Consider the following 27,465-nt stretch of genomic DNA (forward strand, 5'->3'; position numbering starts at 1 on the left):
GCGTGAGCTCCTCTCCCTTTAGGGCATGTATGCTACCTCACAATGCATGTGGAAGAGGGGCAGAGCTTGTATCACTACAATGCTTCTCACTCTGACTCCCCCTTTCTCCCCCGCACGGATGCCACTGTATCTGCATATTGCTTATGTGGACTCCTACAGCATGAGACAACCAGTTTTTCAGGTACACCGAATTTTAACTGCTGGCAGGCCCTTAGAGCTCAAAGAGGTGGGGAAAGGCTCAACTGGTGGAAGGAGCGAAAGTTCTGTTCCCCCGTGGAATAGCCCAGAACTTCCAGGAAGGAGAAGAATTCTCACCTCCCATCTGCATTAGGTGAGCCCACTTTGACACCTCAGTTGCATTCTGTTCTAGATTCCTGATGAACCAGATCTCAGAACCCATAGAATTCCAGGCTGCACTAGCTTGGAAGGGGGGAAATAACATAATACAAATGCCTTCTCAAGTTCAGTGGAAGAGCTGAAGACGAAGCTGCTTGCTGCACGTAGCAAATCAGCACCTTGTGGAGAAAAGGCAACAGTAAAGAATGCTTTTATGACAGAGAAGTAACTGTACAATGGTGCAGAACGTGACAGCTGCCTCACATAAGTCATTTGGGGCAGGATGAAAAGACCGCAAATAATTTTTGTTGTATTTTTACTTCCAGAGATCCCCCTGTAGATATAAGCCCCCTTGTCATGGAAGATGGGAGCAACATTTCGCCTTTTGCTTCGGGCAGCCTCCAGAAGTTTGGATGAGTTTCCATCTCCAGGGAACAGCTAAAAATATGAACTTGCAGTTAATTCAACCTGCAGCTGAAAGTAGCATTTTACCATTTTCTCTGCACAATAAGTATCTCACAAGTATCATGTGCACTGTATAAAGGCCACAACTTTTTCAGCACTTAATTTGGGAGTTACGTCCAGTGCAGAGAAGAAATATATTTTTGATTGCACAGAACACTTCCGGGGATGTAGGAATCAGCTGACGCTGGAAGCATTAAGAACCCAACACACTTGAAAACCACACTGAAGAAGAGTAATTTGCTTTACATTTTTTCAAAAGGGGCGTACAGTGTTCAAACGGACCAAGGCTCCTGCAACGACGCAGACAGAATGCCCCAAGCTCTCGCTTATCGTGCAAGCCACACTGGCTGAGCGCCATTCTTTTGTACCACTCTTCAAGCTGCTAGAACTCCTTGTGCATTACGTCGGTTTACAGACCGAACGCAGCGTCTGCCAGCGCGGGAGGCAGCGGTGAAGAAAGGATCACGCGGCAGTCAGCACACTGCGCAGGCGCGATGGGGATGGCCCGGACAGGGGCCGGATCAGCTGGGAGGAGGCGTGCGCTGCTGCTGTGCAAAAGCCGCCCCCGCCGCCGGAGTAGATCGGGACCGAGAGAGGCGCAAAGATGCGGTGCCTGGACGCTTCTTAATCCGGTGGAAGACACAAAAGACGCAGGCAGCGAGCCTGCAGCCGGGCGGCCTCCTGAACCTTTCTGCAGCCTGAGCGGCGCTGTGCTGAGCCCGTTGAGCGTTTCCCGGAGTTTGTTCTCCGGGGCAGCCTCTTCTTAGCCGGCTCGGCGACGCGCGGGCTTTGCCATGACTGCCCTCCTCCTGTGGGATCATCTCAGGGCGGGCAGCTCCGAACTGGACTGGTGCGAGGATAACTACACCATCGTGCCCACCATAGCCGAGTTCTACAACACGGTGCGTATCGGGAGCAGCGACCCGCCTCTTGGGGCGGCAGTCCGTGGCGTGCACTGGTAAGGTAGCTGAGGGCTTTGCAAAGGGATCGCGCGCTCGGCGCAGGAGGACGCTTGCGGTCGCCCCGTGCTTGTTTTCCCTGCTCGCCTGGGGTTTGAAAAGAGTTGAGCGCTGAACGCGAGCTGGCCTGAGAACCACTCCTGGAATAGCCCAGTTGAGCTCTTGCCTGGTGGGCTGGAAAGAGAGGGCGCCCCGCGTCGGTCCCTCGCTTCATCAACCCCGTGGCTAGGCTGGTGGTGCACTGACTGAACCGTAATGGAGCGGGCTGCACTGTGGTTTAACGTGATAAGGGAGCCCTGCCATTGTGGTTTGTGAACCATGGTTTACGGCTTAACTCGGCTATACGACCACAATTTAACGTGTGAGAATGCTAGCATTTTGTAAAATATCCAGTGCCTCCTTTGAAAAGCAGTTGAAAAATAATCCTGTTCTGTTTTGCTAAGCATCAACTTTGAGCAGACCAGCGTTTCTCAACCTTGGCAACTATAAGATGTGTGGACCTCAACTCCCAGGCTGGGGGATTCTAGGAGTTGAGATCCACACATCCTAAAACGGCCAAAGTTGAGAAATAATGGACTAGCCACACAGAGGAATTTATTTATTTTGTTATTTAGTAGGCCGTCCGTCTCATATATGTGACCCCGGGTGGCTAACAATGAAAGCAGAATAAAAACAAGAAAAAACAAACAAAAACAACAGAAATAGCGTAAAAATAGCAGCTGAGAATGCTCAAAGTAACCATGAAATGGGCTTACCCATGCTTACAGGGTCCCAGGCTTGAGGCAAAACCAGGTTTTTAGTGCCTTGTGAAAGGCCAGCAGGATACAGGGCTAGTTAGTTCTTTGTATTTTACGCATATACCAGTAGAAGCGAATATGTGTAGCTCAGGGTTGAACTGTGGAGTCCTTGGGGTTCTCTGAGCCTGGCTGTTTTCTTGCAAACGATTTGTTACCTGGTCAGTGCTCTTTATGCATTTAGTACAGTAGTAGTAATTTGGGCCTTATGAGGTCACTGCATTCACACAGCACCTGGTTACTGGATTAACCCCTTTTTTGGATCTGCAGGATATATTGTAGCATGAATTTACTAAACAAATGTTCACACAGCACACTACGCCCCCCAAAACACTAACCAAGCTAGGGGGTTGTGAACATTTCGCTGTGAATTAGACCTGCTTAAATTCACCTGGTTAAGTTAATCTCTGACCTACTTGAATGTAGTGTGAACGCAGCCATTGATGCTTTTTTTACTAAAAGGAAATATGTAAATCCGGAAGGATGACAGAAAAGTCCCAAAGTGTGCGAATATGTATTCTTATTCCAAAAGAATTAAGAAGGATTTGTAGCCCTGCTGGATGGATGGATTGTTTTTGTTTTCAGTTAAGCACCTTCTCTGAAAGCAATTTGCTTGCTTTTCATATTGGAGGATAAAGCTTAAATGGAGTGCATTTGATTAATAGAGCGAAGCAATGATCTCATTGTTGCAATCATTTTTAACTTTGATTTAGGAAAAGAGGATTCTGGACAAATTCAGTTACTGTAGGCTATAGTGGTTGACAAACTCCTCCACAGATTCACATCAGTGTAGAAGTTGTGCTGTCCTAAACAAAGGCACAGCTTTGAAGATCATAAAGACCATAATTTCACCATGCAAAAAAGTCTGCAAAAGTTACCAACTTGCACACACTTTCCTTAACCTCCAAATTAAATTAAATTGCTTTTTTATTTGGACATGTAAAAAAAAAAAATCACCTCCAGCCAATCAAGTACATTGACTTTATACTTGAAGTCAATGTACTTGATTGGCTGGAGGTGATTTTGTTAACTATATTTCTTGCTAACCTAGCTTTAGGTCCTGTAGTAGGAATTTGGCCTGTCAGGTTGTCTGTTCTCATGAAAGATTTGTTTTATGATATTGTAGCAGAAGGGGGTTGTGTCTTATTCACAAACACTGATATAGGTAGTCCTCATTTTAGAACCACAATTGGGACCAGCAACTCTGTCACTCAATGACATGGTTGTTAAGCGAGACATCACGTGACTGTAATTTGCAATTTTACTGCTGGCTTCTCCATTGACTCTGCTTGTCGGAAGCCAACTGTGAAATGTACAAAAGGCAATCGCATGATAATGGGACTCTGCAATGTTTGTAAAATAACACCTGCAGGTTACAAAACACCTGAATCTCAATCACATGACAGTGAGGATGCTGCGATGGTTGTAAGTGTGAGGACCAAGTCACATACAGCTAATCCTTGAGTTATGACTATTCATTCAGCAACCATTCAAAGTTACAGCGATGCTGAATGAATGGTCTGGTTCCTGAAGTTACAGCTGTTGCAGTGCCCCTGTGGTCACTTGATCATAATTTGGGTACTTGGCAGCCTGCCTGCACATATGACCACAGGGGCACTTCAGTTCCCCCAACCTACCTATTTCCCCCCCCCCCCCAACTCTGCCCTTTTGGCTGCCCTGCACAGTGGCAGTCCTCGGCGGCAGCTTTGCTTCAGGCCCAGCGCCACTGCTGAGGTGTGCCGCCTCAAGCCAGCCCAGCGCCATAGTGTAAAGCCCCTGCCGCCCCCACCGCCCTATGCTCTACAGGCCCTGCTGCGCCCAGCTGACCTTTGCCATCTTCCTTCCGCTACCGATGAGGTACACCTGGCCTGGCCCTATGCGAGGCAGCTGCTGGCAGCACCAGGTCTTGTTCCTGAGGCTGCTCACGCCATTCTCCAAATAGCACGCACTGTTCTCGCGATGCTTTGGAAGGCCTCAGAAGCTTTGCGAGAACAGCGCGCGTGATTTGGAGACTGGCGGGTGTAGCTTTCTCGCAAGATTTTAGATGGCCTCAGAAGCCTTCTGAAGCATTGTGAGAATGATGTGCACTATTTGGAGAATAGTGCAAGCTATTTGGAAAATGGCACAAGCAGCCTCAAGAAGAAGGCCTGGCATGGCCTTGCATAGGGCCAGACCAGGCACGCCTAATCAGCAGTAGGAGGTAGACGGCGAAGGTCAGCTGGGGATGGCAGGACCAGCAAGTGCAGGGTGGCAAGGGTGGCAGGGCCAGCAGAGGCGGTGAAGTATAAGGCGGCCAAAGAGCAGAGATGGGGAGGTAGGTGGGTAGGGGAGTTGAAGAGGAGGCGGTCCCTTATCTTACCGAGGCTTGGGGATGGGAGGGACCAAGCTGGGTGTGGCTTGGATCTGGGTGGAACAACACACCCAACAAATGGTGGAATTTGTTTAACGACAGCAACCGGGAATGCTGGGAGTGCCATTGCTAAGTGATGCGGTCACGTGATGTCATGCTTTATGACCACATCGGTTAGTGATGGAAATTCCAGTCCCAATTATTGTTGTAACTCAAGGACTACCTTAATTTTTCAGGGCCATCGTAATTTTGATTGGTCACTAAACAGGACAGTCATTAAGCGAGTACTACCTGTATACACCTGCCCGGGGTAGATCCTGACTTGAAGAGATCCGAATAACCCGTTTCTTGTAGGATCCTCTGTAGCTGAAGCTTACCACCTCTGAAATCTTCCCCCATAGGAAGTTTGGAGATTGGGCAGTTGTTGTCCAATACAACTGAATTGAGGCGTGGCCCCCAGCAACATGTACCCCACTTGGCTGCCTAAAGGAGCCAGGTAGTAGATGGTAGAGCTCATCCTGTGGAGAGCTCTCTTTACTCCCTTGATCTCTACAAACTCAGAAGAATCCCAGATCATCTCACAAAATCTTGTTCGAATGGCACTAAGCAAATGTGAGCAATTTTAATGGCAAAAAAAATCTCACAAATATGTCACAACACCACATAGGGAGATTTCACCTCCGCCTTTGCCCTAAAGGCTGCTCTATGCAGTAAAAACAGAGGCATGCTGATTAATTACTGTCTCCTCTTTTTATGACTGGTAAGGCTCACTCTTGATTAATGGTGCAAAATTCCTTCCAGAGAGAAGGAATGGTAGAAAAATTCTTCTGTAATTTCTTTCTGCTTATTTAAATGTTTTTCACTTTTCTCTCTAGATAAGCAACATCTTGTTTTTCGTCTTGCCCCCCATATGTATGTGCTTATTCCGACAATACGCAACCTGCTTCAACAGTGGAATATATTTAATATGGACCTTGCTGGTGGTTGTAGGTAAGTTATTCTGCATTTTCCAGGGTGTGACATGAAACTTAGGAGTTGTATTTTCATTTTTAAATGAGGTACTGCCATGAAACCAAAAGATGTCTCAGTTGCGTGTGGGGTGTAAGCGTACAACTAATTCAGAAGCAGAATATATAACTCAAAACAAAGTACAGTATTACAAATTGATCCCAGTGCAACCCCCTTAATGTACCATGCAATAGTCTTACTAAAGTGTGCATCTTACTGTACTGGTTCCTTTGGCTGCTACTACCTATGTAGCAATCCAGTTTTTACTAAGTTATGTTATTTCTTTTTGCCCATAAGTTGTCTTCCCATAGGAATCCAAAGCAATACCCAGCAGTTAAAACACACACAGAGAGAAACACCCTGCAACCCCATGGTTTAATCTTATTCTTACGTGCTGGATAAGCCAGATTGCACTCCATGTCTCTTCCTAGACTGAGGATTGGATTGTGCCATACTATCATCAAAGCATAATTTAAACACCATTAAATTAATAAAGCCACACACTAGCAATCTTTCTATGACAAAACTTCCTCTTGGCACTGTCTTCAGCTAGGTAGGCAACTCAGTGTTCTCCAGATACTTTGAACTAAAAATTCCACACTCCTGTGTGTCTGTTCAAACTGCCTGGAGCTGATGTGAAGTCCAAAATGTATAACTGGTGCTCAGTGAATGGGGAGAACAGTTTGGAGTAGTGACTAAGATTCTGGCTTAGAAACAGAAGACTCAGTTCTAGGCCTCCTTTAGGCACGAAAGCCGGCTGGGTGGCGATGGGCCAGTCACTCCCTCTCAGTCCAGTTATCTCACAGGGTGGTTATTGTTGTGGGGAAAAGAGGAGGCAGGAGTATTACGTATGTTCACCACCTTGAGTTGACCAAATATATATTAAAAAAAACCTGGGATAAAAATCTAATAATAATAATAAAAAATAATAACTATATAGGAAAAATCACTCATTATTCCCAACCTTTTCTTTGCCTCACACCCCTAGGAAATGTTTGATTCATGTTTGCACCCCCTACAAAAGTAATATCACATTTGAAGATGAAGAAGTCTAATTTCTAATGCGGGGGAGCAAATTGAACTTAAAAAAAATAAGCTTTTAACTCAGTGCATAAAATTGTCGCATCCCTTGAAATTCCATCTCGCACCCCCTGGAGATATGGGCACCCCAGGTTGGGAATCCCTGCCCTAGACAAAAGGACTAGGCAGGAATTTTCCTGCTTCAGTGCTTTTAAGGAGCTCTGAATTAACATTTGTATCAGACTGACTGGCCAGGCAAAATCTTCACAGATTGAAGATTTTGGGGGGGAAAGTGCATTAAAATTAATGTTGATTTTATGGGGGCGGGAGTTGCCTTTCTTTTATAACTTAGCTTTTCACCATGTGTGTTTCAGCTAACATGTAAACACTTAATTTTCAGACAGTCACTATGAAACAATGATATGAGCATGTCTTCATGATAAAATAATAATTCTTTACTATATATCTCTAGGCATTGGATCTGTCTACTTCCATGCTACGCTTAGTTTCCTGGGTCAGATGCTGGATGAACTTGCTATACTTTGGGTTCTGATGTGTGCTCTGGCTATGTGGTTCCCCAGAAGGTATCTACCCAAAATGTTTAGGAACGACAGGTAAATATCTCTGGAAAGCATTGGTGCCGTAACATTGTGACTGTTTTCCTGAAGGAAGAAAGACAAAAAGACAGTACTTGACAAAGATAAGTGTAGGAAATTAGAACTCCTGTGCTGTAAGCTAGCTTTAGATTTAAGTTTAACTGTACAGTGGTACCTCGGGTTACGAACGCCTCTGTTAACGAACTTTTCGGGTTACAACCAGCTCCGGCCGCAAAAATTTACCTCGGTTTGCGAACTCCGCCTCGGGGTACGAACAGGATACGTGGCCATTTTCCCTCCCGTGACACGGTCCGCGGCCATTTTTCTGCCCCTGACACGTGGTCCGCGGCCATTTTCCGCCCCTGACACGTGGTCCGTGGCCATTTTTCCTCCCGACATGTGGTCCGCGGCCATTTTTCCTCCCGACACGTGGTCCACAGCCATTTTTCCACCCCTGACATGTGGTCCACGGCCATTTTCCGCCCCTGACACGTAGTCGTAGGGAGGGGGACTCTCCCTCCAAGCAATAGCCACCTCCCTGTCCTCCACGCCAGAACGGATTAACGGTAATTACATTGAACCTTATGGGGAAATTTGCTTCAGGTTGTGACCAATTCGGGGTGCGACCAGAGTCACGGAACGAATTAAATTCGTAACCCGAGGTTCCACTGTATATAGACAAGCAGAGTGGGAATTAGTTCAGTTACAGCTTCTCCAATATGCCCTGGAGCTACCCTCCCTCTGTTATGGTCTTCCTACTGTTGCTGGCTGTGGTAGACAAACAAAGCAGAGGACAAAGTGGGATCTTCTCCCAGTTTATCCACAGATTTTAAGGTGAAGGAGAGAGTATCTGAGTGGCCAGTGATGCAAAAAAAAAAAAGATAAATGTTAAAGTCTTGGTGGAACTTATACAGTTAGGAAGAATATATTCCCATTCTGTGATGTTGCTAAGCCTGTTTGTTCTGGGTGAGTTTGGTCTTACTGGAATCTGTAATTCTTCTGCCTGGATTCTTCAGAGTGGGTCAATACATTATAGCTGCCATTCATGTAGCATTCAGTTCTTCGGTACTTAGAATGCTTGTCTTATATGTTACTGATAATGTCGGACAGACTGAAATGCTGACACAAGGGAAAAAAAGCTATGAAAAGGCTCAGGATTTTCCCAGTGGCCTGTCTGTTGGCAGATGCTGGAGTAATGAGAGGGCATTGGGTTAGAGATGGTTGGTCTAATCCAGTGTTTCTCAACCTTGGCAACTTTAAGATATGTTAAAGATATGTCCACATATCTTAAAGTTGCTGAGGTTGAGAAATACTGGTCTAATCCCTCAGCAACTACTCTTCCCAAAAATATTGTTATAACTATGGAGTCCTTGGGGTTCTCTGGGCTTGGTTGTTTTCTTGCAAACGTTTCGTGACCCGGCTAGGTAACGTCTTCAGTGTTAGAAGGGAGTGGGGTTTGCTGTCCATTTATATATTGTGGCATGTCCTGCCAGTGTTGGTGGGGGTGTGGGTTTTGTTTTGTTCTGTTTTTTTCCTCTGGTAGTTCCTTGATTAGTGTTGTGGACAGACTTAACCATAGTTTTAACTGGGAAAATGTCAGCATCTTAGACCAAGCTAAATCCAAAAATGCAAGAGAATTCTTGGAAGCTTGGTATCCAGACAATGCAGCCATCAACAGGCACATAGAGATAAACAACGTCTATACACTATTCAAAAGAGACAAAAGAAAGGAAAACAAAAGACCAGAACATCTCTTCACCAGCAATCATCACCCAGATAAGCAGAGATTAACACCAAGATTACCACCAGACATACAAGCAGTAAACAATGCCTTAATCAAGGAATTACCAGAGGGAAAAAAAATGGAACAAAACAAAACCCGCACCCCCACCAACACTGGCAGGGCATGCCACTGTATATAAACAGAGGGCAAACCCCATTCCATTCTAGCACTGAGGTTGTTACCTAGCCGGGTAACGAAATGTTTGCAAGAAAACAACCAAGCTCAGAGAACCCCAAGGACTCCACAGTTCAACCCTGAGCTACACATATTTGCTTCTGTTGATATTGTTATAAGATTAACATGTAGCTCTGACCCTCTGCAAGGAAGAGAGGAACACGGTATTGTATTTGAGATTAATCCCTTTCTTTCGCTCTCTCTATCATAAATATATGGCCGATTATTCCCCAAGGATTTATTTGCCACGTAACAAGTTATGAAAAATAGCTTAGACTTCCCCAAATGTAGCACCTTCTATGTATATTAAACTACAGCTCCCATTGTCATCAGGCAATCTGGATTAAAGAAGTTACCCTTTCAGTGTAGGTATTTATATCCAGCCCTTCAGAGATGTGCTTCTAAGTTGGTGGTTTACTGAACAAAAATCAGTAAATATTTTTTTAAACTATATAAAAGTCTAAAAAAGTAGACGTTTGGTGGACACCCATCCTTTTGGTGGTCCACAACATTTCTGTGTTTCAGCATACTGTCACTCTGGGGTAACATTGTGGTTGAGCCCAGAGGTGGCTCAACAGATGTTAATGTTGTGGCTGACATTTATTGACATCACTGCAACGACAGGAGCAGCTTGAGACATCTGCCACTGAGCACACCCCAGTGGTCAGCAAGATAGGCAGAGGGTCTGACCCAGCCAGGCACAGCTGCAGAAGTCCTGTTCAGGGGTGTCTCCAAACCAGCAAATAAAAGTGCAGAAGTGCAGTGTTTTTACAGAGACTTGAACTGTGATGTTCGGCCTTCCTAATATTCTCTGGTTATGATATGAATCCATTACTCTTTTGTACTTCTCCCCCACCCCTACTGCCAGATTTGACCTTTCTGCCAGAATCTGGTTGAAAGTGCTTTCATAATTCAGATTTATTTTAAACCCTTTCCTCTTTAATAGGGAGCCAACTTTGTGACTTTTGCATTCTTTTCTGAGGCTTGTTTATGCCTTGAAATTGTATACTAGCTGTTTTTCCCCAGGATGGTGACAGTCAGTTTTTCCTGCTTCTAAAATGTCAATACTCTCACAGCATTTATTACTTCCTTTTCATCATTTTTTGGGGGCATTAACCCAGTATTTGTTCCATTTCTATTATTTGACATATCAGTATAATTCCCTTTTTTGTGTGTGTGTGTACCTTCGGGTCATTGTTGACTCCCGGTGACTGCCTGGATGAAGCCCTGCAATTTTCTTGGCAACATTTTTGGAAATGGTTTGCCACTGCCTCCTTCCTAGGGCTGCGAGAGAGTGACTGGCCCAAGGTCACCCAGCTGGCTTTGTGCCTTCCGCAGGACTAGAACTCACAGTCTCTTCATTTCTAGCCTGGTGCCTACACCAAACTGGCTCCCCATAATTCCCATATAAATCTCTAAAATAACCCTTCCAGCATTCCCTTGCTTCAATTTCATCCAGAATTGTATCATCACTTTCATTTTTAATTCTAATCACTCTGCTGCAGGCTCTGTGTTTCTCCCTCTTCCACTTCCAAAGCATTTTTTTTTAATTTCCAAAATCGTTCTGCATTTTCTCTCTCTTTTAATATGACTTATGGTATTTGCTCTTTGACTACATTCTTTGCAATGATTTTTTCTCTGTATATACATACAATATTGTCCTTGCATTCTCATTTTTTTCAGTAAACATATTCTTATATGCCTTTTTTCTTGTTCACCAGGCACCCTTTTCATTGTTTCTGTTAATATAGTTTCATATACTTTTTTAAAAAGAAATCTAACATTTTTCTGCTGTCTTACTTCAGAAGTAGGCAGTTGAAATAGGCAATGGGGTGCCAGCTGCCAAACCTTCTGTGTTGTAAGAATCAGGTGCCGATTCATAAACTCTTCTAGCAGTTCTGCGGTGGTTCTCAGAGGACCAATTATAAATTTACCTTTTTGCACTTATGTAGCAGCAAAATTTAGCACTTGGGAGTGTGACCATAGAATAAGGACTCATTTAAAGGGAGGGCTGTTGATATTCTGGGGAACTTAATGAGATGTGCCTTGAATTTTGCAGAGGTGCCTCCTTCATATTTTGTAAGAGATAGTGTCCTGTGTGAGAATTGGCCACCAGCAGCTACCTTTTCTGTTAATTTGGTTATCAATGTTGGACATTTTTGGCTGATTTCTTCCTTGATTTGTTTTAAAGAAATATATATAAAAAGAGTTGCCAAAAAAAAAAAAAAGGACTTTGGGGGTAAGAGTAGGCTTAATATGTGCTTTCAGTTGTTGTTAGATTTGGTTGGTCGTCGTCATCATTTTTTTTTTCTTAATCCAAGTTGGAATATATACCTACATGTATGTGTGTGTGTGTATCAGATGTAGATATAGATATATTACAATCAAAGATCTGACAGTGGGACGGGAATAAGCAAATCTGAAAAGTGTGCAAACCCTAAGGTACTCCACAGTCCAGTGCTTAGAAAAGCTCCTGAGGTTTGGAAATGAGGAAGCTGTATAATCTCTGAGTTTGTTGATCCAAATTTGGGATATTTCTTCATCTAAACAAGCGAAAATTTCAACACTGTCCATTCTTATATCCCCCAGTCATAGTGGGATATGGATAAGCCTTTAGGAGGTTTTCTGAGTAAGAGAATGACCTTACTGCAGAGAGATGGATCTTTTAAGCTGTAAAAAAGTAGGAGAAGAAGATAATGCTACATCCAGAGAAGATGAAGGTGTTGCTGATTCCAGGACTGGACTCTGACTCAGGAGATATGCCTTTCATAGATGGGCTTCCAGAATCAAGCTCACAGTTTGGTCTCATCCACATAGCCGCATGATAAGGAAAGGGCTTTCTTCCTTTTGGAGGAGAGAGACCTAGTGTTGGTGGTCCATGCACTCATAACCTCAACACACTCTTCATGTGGTTGCCCTTAAAGTCAACACCAAAATTGTACTTGGCCCAGAAAGCAATGTGTGGTGGTGAGTGTGATGATGAATAGCACCACCAGATGTCAAAACAGCTGCACCATTGCCATTTGCTTTCCGAATTTAAAGGTGCTTTAAATTTAAGGTGCTTGCTACAGTGTACAGAGCCTTACACAACATAGACCAAAGTTAGGCATAGGACAATTTACCCCTGTACTGTCTGCCTTTGATTCATGGAACAATAACAGGGCACCATTTCCAGATTTTGCTACTGATACATTTTAATGTCAGTAAGTACTTAAGTTTTTTCTACAATGCAAGTGGAACAAACTGTTGCTGGAGTTGAACTAGGCCCTCCCCTTGTTGCTGGAGAGAGGTTTTAAACCAGGGGTCCTCAAACTTTTTAAACGGGGCCAGTTCACGGTCCTTCAGAATGTTGGGGGGCGGGACTATAGTTTGGAAAAAACATGAATGAATTCCTATGCACACCGGATCCGCTGGACCCGGCATACCTGTCATGTAGAATAGTCCAGCTCTGCGATCTCCCTCCTCGTGCATCGCCTGCAGCTCCCGACACTTTGGCTTCTGACAGACAGTGGCGGCGGCCAATCAGGCAGGCGGGCTGGATAAATGACCCTGGCGGGCTATATCTGGCCCACGGGCCATACTTTGAGAACCCCTGTTTTAAACTATACATGTTCACCCAGGCATCTATAGTTAAATGGCTTTTACAGAATTCTGTGATTGTTTCGGTTTATTATATTTTTACAAGTCATTGGGATTGGACAGTATATACATTTTCTAGGTAAGTAATGTATATGCTTCTCCATTCTGCACAGTCCCTTAAAATAAACTCATCTGGGTTTACAACACTTGTGGCTATTTTTCTTCTCTTGAACAACTGAAGCATGTTGCATCAGTTATACCATGCAAATAGTTGTTGACACCTGTTTTTATGTATTTATTTCATTCGAGTGATGCTGTTTAAAAATACATGTATTTTGCAGGGGCCGGTTCAAAGCAGCAGTTGGCATTCTTTCTGGAGTCACTACGTGCCTTGCCTTTGTTAAGCCCGCCATTAATAACATCTCGTTGATGACATTAGGCCTTCCCTGCAGCGCCCTGCTTATTGCAGAGCTTAAAAGGTAGGTATTAGACTGACTGAGACAAAGCAGATTATTTATGTTTAGTTGTATGCTGGTGTAGCTTGTGTTCCAGGCACAACCTATATTTGGGTAGGGTAAAATTACAGACCCATAATACAGATAGTCAAAAACGCCTGGTTTAAGGATGACCCATGGTTAAAAACAAGCCTGTTGCACCAAAATTTGAGTTAAATACACAATGATTTGAGTTAATTACACAAAACTACTTATACAGCATTATATAATAATACTTTTCCAGATTACATACAAATTTAACTTAAGGACAGACCTTGGGAACGGAACTCGTTCTTAAACTGGGGGCTATCTGTAGTAATGTAGAGAGTTGCTTAAGTGATGTCACAAACATTCCAAACATTCTGAAAGATATTTTAGACAGATGAGTTGATGCAGTGATAAATTGATGTGCTTCAAATTTCTGTACTAAGTAGTCCCAAAGATGAGATCACAGGGTGGAGGAAACTAGTGATGTAGATCTTTCTCATCCAATTTCTAGTGAAAAATTGTCATTTGGCTTTTTCAGTAGCAGTGTGGTCCTAGAGAAGTACTCTTTCCCCCCTTTCACAACTTGCATAACACATCACTTAAATTGAAGCTGGCAACTTCTGGTGTAGCATGTGTTTACTGAGCCTCTTTCTGAGTCCTTTAGAAGCTCTGCTGGTGATTATTGGCAAACAAAGGAGAATACTCCCCTAAATGTAGAACCTGAACTGGATGCTGTACCACAGGAGAGCAATCAATGAAGATTCAAACCATCCTTGGTAAAGGTTCAAAAAACCTCATAATCATAAATTGTGGACTAGCATAGGGGTGCCATGTAAAGAACGTACATATGTAATCAATGTAAACCATGTATATACAATACCAAATCTGTACCACAATTGAAGTAATGGAAGAAATTTCATAGATGCTAGTTTTTTTTCTCAATAAGCAAAAATCATCTTGCTCCAATTGCGTCTCAAGCAAACATGGCAAGTCCCTGTTATTACAGGAATAAATAGCCTCAGGTGGTGGTATGTTGGTGCAGAAGCAAGCAGAATTCCTCAAGGCCACCCCTTATGTAGCAGAATAAATCCAGTAAGATCAAGCATGGTTGCATGCTTCTGATCAGGAGTATCCACAAGGTATGGTCCAAAAAGTCAAGGTAGTGGCCACGGTGGTATGACCAAAGCCCTGCATGTTTTTTGGGAAGAGCTTTGATCATTCCATCTTGACTTTTTGGACCGTACCCTGCAGACATTCCTACCTCTGATATTTCAGTTTATACTGTTGCTGATGTAACTCCCAGTTATCAATTTTGCTTCTAGGTGTGACAACGTGCGAGTGTATAAGCTGGGACTGTTTTCTGGCCTGTGGTGGATGTTGGCACTATTTTGTTGGATTAGTGACAAAGTATTTTGTGAGATCTGGTCATCTTTTAATTTTCCCTATTTACATTGCGTATGGTGAGTCCTACTTTTGTTCCCCTATTTTAAGTATTCCCCTTTGCTGGTCATTATCCGTTTCATTATAGCAGCACAATTTCTTGGTATGTTTCACATTAAAATCAGACCTGGTTTAAGGTGTTTTTGGTGATTTCATTATTAGTTTGTCCCTTGAATCAGCCAAGTTAGACAGCACTAACAAAATAATTTCTGGTAGAAAAATACTTTTCTGCTGTCCCATGCGTACACTCATAGTAGCATAACAGGATATTAGCATTCCCAAGGATAAGTAAGCTGCTGGGCCAGGGCTCACATCCTCCCATAGCCAGAGGCTGTTTTTGGGAGGAGGTGGTGCAAGTCACAGTGGGCAGAACAATGACGCACCGTAGCGGATGGGATCACATACGGGACAAAGCTGGGGTTTTGGAGGGACGCTGTTAGTAGGGATGGCTTACTGGAGAAACAATGTTGGAAGTCTGCTGTAAAGCTTAAAACATTGTTTCCCAGCTACAATCAATGGTGTCTCCTATTTTTGACAGATTGTCAGATTTCAGCAGGAAAGTCTCAGGATCTTTGGAGTCACAAAAATAGTCCAGTGACTTCAGGCGGCCCACAAACCAAGAATTACCTCCATTCTTGCTTCGAATCCTGACTTGAACCATATTCCCCTTGAACTGGAGATGCGGTTCTCAGAGAAACAGCCGGTTCATACTGTGACTCCTCAAATCAGTATCTCTGGGAAAGGAAGTTAAATTGCCTTCTTTCCTCTCTAGAGAGGAAAAAGTTGCCGATGCACATATAAAAGTCTTAACAACCCCTCCTGGGCCCTCTCTCTTCAAAGTATCACCATGTTGAGCCCTGGGATTGAAGCTTGCTTTCACAACGTGCACGCTATGTTGTACAATCTGTTGCTAGGGTGCAACAGATGGCAGAGCAGCTACTGAACTTTTTCTACGCTGCTTTAAGAGTAGTAGAAAAATAAAATTCATACAAAACCTCTCCATTTCTTGAGGATGCTTCTCCAGTTTCTCTTCCCTGTAAACGTCCGCACTTTGCTATTTCCACTGAGCACAAGCAATGCTCCTCCTTGTGAATACCTTACACCAGTGTTGTCCAAACTTGGCCACTTTAAGATGAGTGGATTTCAACTCCCAGAATTCCCCATGCTGGCTGGGGAATTCTGGGAGTTGAAGTCCACTCATCTTAAAGTGGCCAAGTTTGGACAACACTGATTTACACCAAAGCCAACCTTATTCCTTGTTTTGCTTCTGTCTTCTCAGGCACATCCTCATCTGTATTGCAGCTTACCTGGGCTGTGTCTGCTTCGCCTACTTCGATGCAGTCTCCGAGATTCCTGAACAAGGTCCAGTCATTAAGTTCTGGCCCAGTGAGAAGTGGGCATTCATCGGGGTCCCCTATGTCACTCTCCTCTGTGCTCACAAGAAGTCTCCCCTCAAGATTACTTGAAAGGCAGTGGACCCGTCCCATCATCTTTATTTGCTCTTCCTCCAAAGGGCCTGATTCTCTAGCAGGAAGATTGCACGAGAGGGTCCTTGCTCTCTGACTGAGAAGCGCAAGACACCTGCTGAGGTTGTAAAACCTCAAAAGCTTGTTTTGGGTGGCTCTAAAGCTGGTATAGGAAAGCCTGAATCGGCACAATTAGGAAACACAGAAAGCAGAACACCTGTATTTCCACTACTTCCCTCCCCCCCCCCAAAAAAATTTCCCTATTTCTTTGACTGCCTGTCGCTCTTGGTGGGCAAGGAATTTTGGAACTTGGGGACATCCTATCCTGCCACATTAAGCAAGGAAGAGTGGGAAGTGGGTGTCTGTCTCTGTGAGTGTGTTTATATATGTGTTTTAGTTGGGAAATAATCACCAGATTTGTGTATTAAGGGTTTAATAGAATTGTTTTGCAAATGCCTCTTCTCTGCTACATGTGTATATTTGCACATTAATTGAGCAAATGAAATCCCTTTAAACTCTGTTGTCAGTTTGGAGAGGAGAACAATCTGTGAGAAGCTGGCTCTCTTCTTAATCCATCAATATATCATAGAACATATGTTTTTATCCATATATAATGGGACTTATTTTACTACAGTTCAGGAAATGAGGTGTAGGAAAAAATCCATGTTGATTAAGGAAGTCGGTGAAGGAGTAAAAGTCATATTTGATATGACTGGTTGTGGGGCTTTACTTGGTCTCCAGGCAGTTAAGTAATTTCAGCTGAGTTCTTGGAAGGAGAGCAATTCAGCAATAATCTACCAGATTTTTGCAAAAAGCAATTTATCTCTCAATCTCTATTTTAATTCTATGTTCTTTGCAAGCAAACAAATGAGCTTGGAAAGCTTTGAGTTTAATTATCCTCTGTTTTTTTGCCACTTGTTGCCATGACACACTTTTAGAAGTTTTAGAAGTTATGTAGAGAGCAATCAAGCCTCATTATTCATTTCCACTTTCAAGCAGATATACCTGAAGGACAGCAAAGATTCAGTCCTTTGGCTTGTGCGGGCACGAAAGCTTCCCAAACTGCGCATAAGTTAGTGATGTTCCCAGATTCTGAAATATTTTAACATCTGTTTAAACTCATGTCTGGGGGTCAACAAAGTCAGACTGGTGCCCCTGACCATGTGGTCAAAGTCCAGCCTTTTTTATTTGTGATGCAGGAAAAAAAGGGGGCTTCAGTTGTACAGTCACCATTTTGACTTTTTTGACTGACCCTGTAGATGACCTTGTAATGAGTACTCTGAATTTTGGGCTTTTAACATGGCTTTTTAAAGGCGTCCTCTCTGTACATAGTTATCCTGTATCTTAAGCAAACAGAGCATTTAAATCCAACTTGATATGATGCTTAATTGTAAAGTGTCTTATCACTGACATTCCCAACCAAACATATGTCACAATTTAGTGGTTTGGGTGAAAATGGAAAATATAAGTTACAGATGAGTTGGTTTGTTTTTTAGCATATGCAAAAGCAAAATAGGCGTTTCTATCCCTGGATACAAAGCCAAGATGTAATTGTAAAAAAAAAGTACTCACTGCAATTAAAAAGAGTTACTTGATCGATGATGGGCCAAGTTGAGTAAATATCTGAGCTTGATCATCAAAGTAAAAGCGGGGGAGGGGTTGTTTCGTTCTGTTTCATTTGGCTATGGCTGCTCAGTTCCCTGATGCATTGCCAGAAATGTTGCATGGAGTGTTGAATAAATGGGGCCACCTTTTCCAGTTCAGAGCCACTGGCCATGTGAAACCTTTTCCAAAGTGGGAGCACCTAGTTTGCTGAGACTAAGCTGTACCTGTGTGGGGAAGCCCTGGGCTGGCCTACTTCCATGCCTCTTGCTGAGTGCCACAAGGCTCTTTCAGCGTGGCCTGTTCTGCCACTTTTGGACGAGAGAGGCAGCTGCTACTTCAGTGCCCCCCCTTTTTTGTATGAGCTACGTAGTGTTTGGTACTACCGTTGAAGAGTGGAAGACACATCTGTACTTTTCAAAGCTGTGTGACAGGGAGATGCAAGGATTATATGTCACCTGTTGTTGTTGCCCTGAATTTCTCACATCCATGTGGGTGTGCAAGGCAGAAGGGAGCACCTTCAGTGAAGCTGGGACAGTCTACATTAGAACCATCCACAGAAGCTCCCCTTAAGGTTTCATTGGCCAACCGGTGGCAAAATGAGTGTACATGAATTTACCAGCACAGCAATGAGATAGCCATACTGTACCAGTTCCTCCCCATGTCTCTCCAATGGGACTCCAGTTACTGGCCCAGACCCTTAATTCCATAAGACAGAGTTGTCTGAGTTGGGGGCAAGGTCTGAGACTGAGTTATGCGGGGGGGGGGCTTCAGTTTGTTATAGTAGGGGATAGGCAGGAGGCTCAACACTTGGCTTGTTAGCTGTTTTATTGGTATTCCTAAACGATTTCCAGCAGCTCAGGCCACGCTTTTGCTGCTGGGTGTTGCAGTTTCGTTGGGAGGTTTCTGGAAAATGCAGTGGCAGAGCTGAGAATGTGATGAGGGTGGAAGGGTAGGATGTTAAAGGATGAATTTCCCTTTTTTAATTAAAACAAGCCAACCTTGGGGAAAATGTGCCACTGAAAATTGGCAGTTGTGCTTCAGAGAATCAGCAGCAAAATCTGGGTGTTCTGGGTATTATAAAATGAGTGTTGAAGGGCCACAGGTAGCTTTAATTATTTAAAAAGTTATGTTTTCCCCTTAGTTTGCAATTATTAATTGCTATTACCATCAAGCTTTTGAATCCTGAAATATTTGTTTGTAGTGTTACAAGAAAATAAAAACAGACCAAGAAATACCTATTTTCAAATTACTTTAGCAATTTGGGGCATAAGCTTTTGAGTTTGGAAAACAATATTTTTAGGATTAGATGGTAGCATAATATTATTTAAGTATTTTCTTAGATGTTTCTGATGTTTTCTGTCTTTATCAGCAACATCAAAAAAGTATTCTTACGGCTTCTTTTAATCAATTCCACTACCCACATCTGAAATGAAACCAGCATTTGTTTGAACAACTGCACAAGGCTGTACAGATATTTGAAGATATGAAAGTGGACATTTAAAAAATCTACTCAAAAATTGGATGAAGCCATTGGATTTGTTGGGGGAAATATGGAAAGGATCTTTCTAGTAAACAGTTAATACTGGGGCACTGTTTAATGAGAAAAACTCTAATTTAATGAGAAAAACACCAATTCAGTTATGCAAAACAAAAAAGTATTTTCCGTCTCATTCTCAGAAAAAAAAAATACAAATTTTCTTAGCTTCAGCTGCAACAGTGCAGTTTCATTTAAATACTTTATATATAGCACATTCTGCAGTGACATAGATTATGATGCTGATAACATCTTTGCATATGGGTTCTTGTGTTTTTTTTTTAAAGGTTAGAAGATTTGATCGTTCTCAGGTACATTGTTAATAAGTCTGAAAGCATCTGCTAGAGGCTGTGTTTCTTTCCCTTATTCATAATAGTAACTGATACTGTGATTTCCCTGGGATGTAACCACTTGATTAGGGTATCAAGATTAGTATCTTGATGATCTTGTAAAATCCAGTAAGCTTTTATGCAAAGTCCACTCAGTTTTCTGTTGATGACCAAGTGGCTCTTCTTCACTGCTGTATTGTAATAAAATGGTTCCTTTGGAACCTCTTGCTCAAAAGTGAGTTCAAAATATAAGCGATAATCTAGAGAAGTGGTCTCCAAACTTTTTTGATTGTGTACTCTTATCAATAAAAATTTTTTGATTATGGCCTCTCCATGTATTTGTGTTTATTGATTTATAAATTATATCCATACAGTATTATTGTACTAATATGTGCGTTATAAAACATAGACCCTGATATTTTATTTTTAGTATAGATTAATTTCTTATTTTGAGATAAAAATAAATATAGACATTTTAATATTTTCTTCCTGAACCTCAATAGATCATCTTGCACACTCCTGGGATACAGCCATACCACTCTGGAAACCACTGATCTAGAGAACCAGAGGTCTATGCAATTCCCACGTTCATCTTCCATGACTGCTGCCCGATAAAAGGGAAATGATAGTTGTTGCTCATCCTGGATATACAGAATTTCAGCAGTGTTTACAGACATACTTAGGGAAAATGGGCAGGGCTACTAAATGGATAAATAAACATTTTGCACTAAAATTGGATATATCTTGGGAACAGCAAATTCTGTGATTGTAATAAACTATATTTGGGGGTAATCGCTTTTATTGCTGTGCTTTTTTTTTTTTGGTAGAATGTGGAACTGAAGGGTTTCATAAAATACAGAACTAAGGGAGGTAGATAGCATGCATAGGACAAATGGGAAAACCAAGTGTATATTGTATGGGTCATTGGCTAGAAATCTCTTCAGTTTTGTTTGTATTTAAAAAAAAAACACCAAGAAGCTTCATCATTTTAATTGTATACTCAAAAGGACTTCCTACTGAATTAAACTGAATTTTATGTGAATTGTGATTTTGGTTTGAAATTAAAAAAAAAACTATTCGGGATAAAATCCAGCTCCATGCAAGTAGATTTCTGTTCAGACAGCAGAATTTTCTTCCTCATGTATGTGTTCAGCACACGCGCTGGTGCTTGAGAATATTTGGAAACCTGCAATGGGGAAGGGGAATAGGCCTCTTATTCTAGTAGTAGAAACTACTGCCATGCCATCATACTTAATTTTGAGCTTGCAGTTGGATTTCATCCCCATTTCAATGGTACTTAGTGTCTGTTCTTCCTATCTGTATTGAGAGTCTGCTTATGGTAGTATCTGATACTTGCATTTTTAATGTTGAATTATATACATTTCATGTAATGTATTATTCTCTGGGCGTGGAAGATTCAGCACATGGAATACAGCCATGTGTAAAGATTCCTTTTCATGTCTTACATCCCCAAGGTTTACCAAATCTCTTATTTCTTATCTCTGCCATCTTTGTTTCTTTTTTGTTTTTTTCTGGTTTTTAAATGTTTTTAACCATTTGTAAATTGCCCAGGATCGCTGGGAGTCAGGCAGTATATAACATCATCATCATCATCATCATCATCATTATTATTATTATTATTATTATTATTATTATTATTATTATTATTTGCATTTTCAGTTTCTGCTGCATATTGTAAATGGTGAACTTTATGAAAGGTACTGAAAATGGAATTTTGCATACTTTTATAAAGTATTTATGAACATTTGTGGATGGTTATTGTATTTGGATCACACTGGGACAGATACAGAATCAACCCTAGGAATCCAAATATCTTCTTGTGGAGGGACATCTGTGGATTGACAAAGAAAGGAGGTCACGGTTTCTTTTTAGAGAATTTCCCTCACGTTAGGTTCAAAACAATCTGGAGCCATCTTCCTGGCTTCCATTGAAGCACTCAGGAGTGATTCTATGTGGTTTTCTTCCTATGACCTTGTTAGTGGCAGAGAAATCCTTCTGCTGGGACATCCAGCACATGTGGGCCGTCCTTTGAGAACATGCGTGTTTGACTTACACACTGCCTCTTGACCTGTGGCTCAAGGTGCTGTCTATGGCATTCCCCCTGCCTGTTTTTGCCCACAAACGCCACTCGGTGAAGTCTGAGAGAGAGACTGACTCAGACACACCCACGGAGCTTCCGTGGCTGAGTGGGGACTGGAACCTGGGTCTTCCTAGTTTGAACCCAGCACTTTTAACTCCTGCTCTAAGCTATGCCATGGAATGGAATGGAAGCGTGGCGGCTTCAGGATGGGCAGCCCTGTTCCCGTGCGACTGATCTTGTAGACAGGACTCCAGCTGCACAGTACCCAGGGTCAGAAGGGGGGCAGTGGAGGGGGCAAGCATGTGCTGGAGGTGATGCAACAGTGGGACTGGAGAGGCTATGCCATGTCCTCCTTGGGTGGTGGTGGTGGCTTTTGAAGGCACTGGTACTGCCTTGCTGTAGGGGTGCTGTCACTTGGGGTCAGGGGCAGGAAAGGGGTTTCCTCCTTGGCAGCTATGAATGAATAAACCCTATTTGAAAAGATAAGTTGCAAATCTCTCCCTTTGATTGTTGACGTGGCTTGTTCCTTAAGTGCAGGACATGCTGTTTGATCACCACCTGGTAAAGTCCACTGGGGCCATTTCTAAATGGACTTTCCAGGCCGTGCCTGCCTGCATTTCCCCCATTTCACAAGAACTATGCTCGTGCGTACAGTATATCCCCCACCGGAAGCCCCAATGCGCCGCGACACTCTAGAGTACATCCTTGTGATAAAGACCTCGCGTCCATTCAGACTCCGCTGTCTTCGCCCACAATCGCTGCGATGTGCGTTCTTGATACGGTTCCCTCACTTGTCTTCCTGTGACTGGAAATTGCATGTGGGGAAAAAACAAACAAACTGCGATGTTTGGGGGACAATGTCACCACTATAGATTGTTGCTCAGTCTGCTGCTACCTGAAAGATGAATTGCAATTCTATTACAGAATAAGCTTTTGGTGGGACCAGTAGTCGTCTAGTGTAGCACTCAGGGTTTGCATTCAGATGACCAAAGGCTGCTGTGTTTGCTGCCACAGAAGGTTAGAGCTGCCTCCTGGCCTTTGTGTGGGAAGAAAGCAGCTAGTTCCACGAGAGGGCAGCGTTGCGCTAAATTTAATCTTTCAGTCTTAATGAATCCAATTTACAGGAATACTTTGGGCAGAAGCAGCAGAAGAGTCAGATATGATACATCTCACATGCTAAAAAAAACCTGGTTCTGTAAGCAATTTTCTTGTGAAGATTTTCTGCTTCCTTTCGCCTCTCTCCCCCATTCTCTTTCCCTCCCCCACGTGACACTGGAAAGTTCAACTACTGTGAGGTCTTGATCTAAAGAGGATCAGGAGTGCAAATTAGGAAAGCCTGCCTACATGAACACAGCTCAGGACTCGGAGTTCTTTGCATGTAAGTCTTGCTTAAGTACATTTTTGTTCTGAGACTTTATCAAGTTTCAGAGCCTCTCCAGATTTGAATACTACCTAATCCTGAAGCTAATGGCTGAATGGAAGGCCATCCACATCTCATTTACTGTAATGGTTACGCAAAATAAGGGAAAGGGTTTTTGCATAGAAAGCTGATTTAACAGTATTTGCAAAATGATGTTGTTACCCCTTGTGTAAATATATGCAAGCAATGTAATTTGCATAATTTCCGATGGTGGGGGTGACAGCCAAAGAAATGTAAAAGCAATTCCTGGCTTTTTATTGTACTATTTTAGAGTTGATTTTTATAGGATAGGCAGGGTCATAAATGTAATGTATTTTGCAGGAAGAGCTGAAAAGCGCAAGTCAACCCGTTTTGAAACAACATACATCTGACTGGTCCATTTTTTCAGTGGAGTTACGGCAATGAATATAATAAGTAAGCTTTGATATCAAAGGATTGTTAACAAATCCGTTTGTTAGAAGGCTGCAACCTCACGCCTACGTACCTGGGAGATGGCACCTCTGATTTAGTGGGGCATATATTGCATTCGCTAATGGCATTACTCTGATAAATATTAGCATAACATTTACATGTGAATAAAATAATACTGAAGGACGAAAGCATTCTGTACTGTAAGATAATGCATGTGTTCCAGCACTATTTAGCAAAAGTGCTAACTAATGTTAGAGAAAGCAGTTCGTTCCAAAGGTGGCACCTGTCACTCATAGATAAGGTAGCTGTGTGACAAACTCCTAATTTTGGAATGGTGCAACATGCCCCCTAAAGCATATCTAAATGACCCCATGCTGAAAGGCCTGAATAAATGGAATGTAGCTTTTGTTTCCCAACAAATCCTCTCTCATGTAATCCCATTTATGCAGTAGCACAATTGCTGCAAACTAGACTGCCTTTCATTCTGCCAAGAGTCATTAGGAAGATGGGTTAGCCTGCTAGATCATTTCTGATTTGCTGGCTAGTCCTGAAACAGCAGAAATAGAGCATTTTGCTTGGCTGGACAAAGCAACTACAGTATCTCTCTCTTCAAAGAAGATGGCTTTCAGTTATCCTTTGCATTCTACAAAACCAGGGAGGAAACAAACAAACAAAAGCAAGTGAGGTAAGCGGGCCTGCCTATCAGCATCCAACCAGGTGGCCCAAATAGCCTCTCTCCAAGCACCATCTTGTGTTTAAGCGCATGTTCAAAGTACATTGCAGAGATGGTGCTTGGAGAGAGGCCATCTGGGCCACCCGGTTGGATGTTGATAGGCAGGCCCGCTTACCTCACTTGCTTTTGTTTGTAGCTATTTTTATAGCTGGTGATTTGACTTCATTCTTGTCTTAAGGGAATTTCTCATTAAAAGCTTCCCCATGTTCAAGACTGCTCAGCTACACAGTTATCCTGTGTAGTTTCAGGATAGGCACATGATTTCTTGAGTTCTGCATTTCTAAGTTTGGGACAAGGAGTTGCAAAGTGCCTGCTTTTCTCCTTGTTTTCTCCTTGTGCTGAGCTGGAGAAAGAAGTCCTTGGCAGAATGGCTAAGAGCTCAGGTGAACAGACTGGGAGGATCCAGTATGGATACTAGAAAGTCTGGGACAAAGGAGTCTGCCTGTGGGGTTTTACATTATCCTCCCATCCCATTTGTAACAAACTGTGTTAAGAAATAAACATTTCCAGTTTGACAGCTTTTAGTTCTAGTTGTCACAGAGATAGTGCACTAGTTCCGCCTCCTGTTCTAGTGCAGGATGGAAAATGGAAGTCAACATTCTGGACACCTCAGGACATTCTATGAATGAAGCAGGCCTGTAGGGAAGACCCCCGTATGTGAATACAGGCAGACTTCACTTAATGACTGCCCTGTTTAATTATCGTTCAGTTATGATGCCACTGAAAAAATAACTTTACGACCAATCCTCGCATTTATGACTGTTGCAGCGTCTCTACAGTCATGTGATCAACATTCAGGCACTTTGCAACCAGTGGGTGTTTATGACCATTGCAGCATCCCACAGTCATGTAATTATCATTTGCACGCTTCACAACTGGCTTCTGACAAGCAGAGCCAATGGAGAAGCAGGCAGTAAAATTGCAAATCGCAGTCACGTGATGTCTCGCTTAATGACCTGTGGTGATTCGCTTAATGACAGCAGAAGTGAGGTTGCAAGCCTGTTGTGGTCATGTGTTGTATCACTTAATGACTGTGGCAGAAGTGAGGCCCTAAGCCCATTATGGTCACATGTTTCACTTAGCGACTGTGTTGCTTAATGAAGGAGTTGCTGGTCCCAATTGTGGTCACTAAGCAAGGACTACCTGTAACTTGATCCTATAAGCAGAAACCTGTTTGTAACCACATGTACTGACAAAAGTGTTGCAGTGGGAACAAACATTCCAGCCTAAATGAGGAACTTTCTGAAAAGAACTTTGAAGCTTTTCACTTGAATGCTTTTGGTACTACTCTTTTTCAGAGTAGTACTGCAGTTAATAGTCATGCCCGCTGTCCCAAGAATGCATCCTCATTTGGAACAGTTAGGTGGAGATATCCTTTCCAAAATCTGGTGCTCTTCTAAGAAATTTAAGGGTATGCAGAGAAACTTGTTTCAAATCTCTGCATCAGAATCACTAAGTCTGCCATGTTCTGCCAAACCTATCAATCCAGCCTTGGCCTTATTAAGAAGCAACAGAAAATGGAATATAAAGTATATTTTAGTGAAAAGTACAGAGGAAATCCAGTGTTTCATGGTACATATTTCCAAAGTTTACTAAGTAAAATAAAGTTTTAAAAAATACGTTAGCTCTAGTCACAAATAACATGATTACATCCCCAGGCAGTCCAGAACAGCTGTTCCAACACATCTGGTGAGCACTAAGTCACGTCAGGTGCTATGTGTCCTGAATGCGTATATGCTGATGTGAAAAGCGCATGGCTGGGAAGGAGATTAAAAAGTGGTAATCCAGTGAAACTTGCCATTTTGACCCCAGTTGTCTGTCCCACATGAGCTGACCAAGGGTGTTTACCATTCCTTCTGAATCTGCAATGGGCCTTTGGGCTTTGCAGAAATTGGACTTTGCTAAATAGGCTTGAGGTAGATTACAGGTCCTTGTTTCCAGATACCTGAAATGGCAAGATTCAGGTTGGGATGACACAAAGCTGGATTATAAGTGCTGCATTTAAAGACATGGGTGTGAGGCTGTTTAATTAAGTCTTTTAGTGTGTGGCAAGAAGTGTAGCTATTGTCTATTCGGGGTTTGCAACAGAAGAAGTTAAGCAAGATTTTTGCTAGTGCCTTAACCTGATGCTGCTTCAGCAATGGGAGAACTTAAAATTTGCAACCCTTGGAGTACTGTAGCATGTACTGCATGTTAGAGCATTTTTTTTCCTAGGAAAAGAAATATTAAAAAAACCTGCTAAGAAAGCTAAAAGACATCAGAGTTTATGAGATAGGTCACACTCCTGGGTTAAATTTCACAACTGTAAATACTACTAGCTTCAGTAATGTAATAAAATGTAAAATAATGTATGCTTCAAACATGCTGTAGCCTTTGTGATATTACATATTATAGTCAAGCATGTTGCAGGCTTTGGGACAGGTTTAGGAAGGAGGCCTGAAACTGCAAAGCCAGGACTTTGCTGAACTGTACAACTTTCAGCAAGCTGCAGCAGATGCTGCTCTAGCTCCCCGTTGCTCACTTGGGTCTGCAAAAACTGCTTCCCTCTCTCCAACCACTTGTAGAATACAACAGTTCCTACTTTAAGTCACTACCTCTACTGCCTGGTTCCATTTGGCAAATGGGCCCTAGTCAGACTGGTTTAAGCACGGGAGATTCTGCAGGCTGCCCCCCCACCTTCTTCAAAGGCTTGGGGTAGGGTGCCTGTCATGAGATAAGCCTAATGACAGCTGATGTTAAAGCCGTCTTATGCTAATGAGCTATTTTTGTTTGGTGGCAAGGACAACGTGCTCACGGGTGGGAGGCATAGAGTCCAACTCAACCAGTTGTTTACCTGGAACTGTAGATCTTTGAGAATGGCATAATATTCCCAATGAGCCT

General features: G+C 42.7%; 1 protein-coding gene across 1 annotated transcript; it reads left to right on the forward strand.

Annotated features, from left to right (window-relative positions):
• Nucleotides 1-1,314: 1,314 nt before the first annotated feature.
• ACER2 (alkaline ceramidase 2) lies at nucleotides 1,315-21,639 on the forward strand. The gene is made up of 6 exons (XM_007423477.3): nucleotides 1,315-1,703; nucleotides 5,780-5,894; nucleotides 7,405-7,546; nucleotides 13,406-13,543; nucleotides 14,869-15,006; nucleotides 16,266-21,639. Exons 1-6 carry the CDS (start codon nucleotides 1,596-1,598, stop codon nucleotides 16,450-16,452), a joined length of 828 nt encoding a protein of 275 aa, XP_007423539.1. The 5' UTR covers nucleotides 1,315-1,595; the 3' UTR covers nucleotides 16,453-21,639.
• The last annotated feature ends 5,826 nt before the right edge of the window (nucleotides 21,640-27,465 follow it).

Source organism: Python bivittatus, unplaced genomic scaffold (assembly GCF_059951505.1).
Source record: "Python bivittatus isolate LINGU-HERP-01145 unplaced genomic scaffold, Pbiv_v1 ctg000850_np1212, whole genome shotgun sequence".
In the NCBI taxonomy this organism is placed as follows: domain Eukaryota; kingdom Metazoa; phylum Chordata; class Lepidosauria; order Squamata; family Pythonidae; genus Python; species Python bivittatus.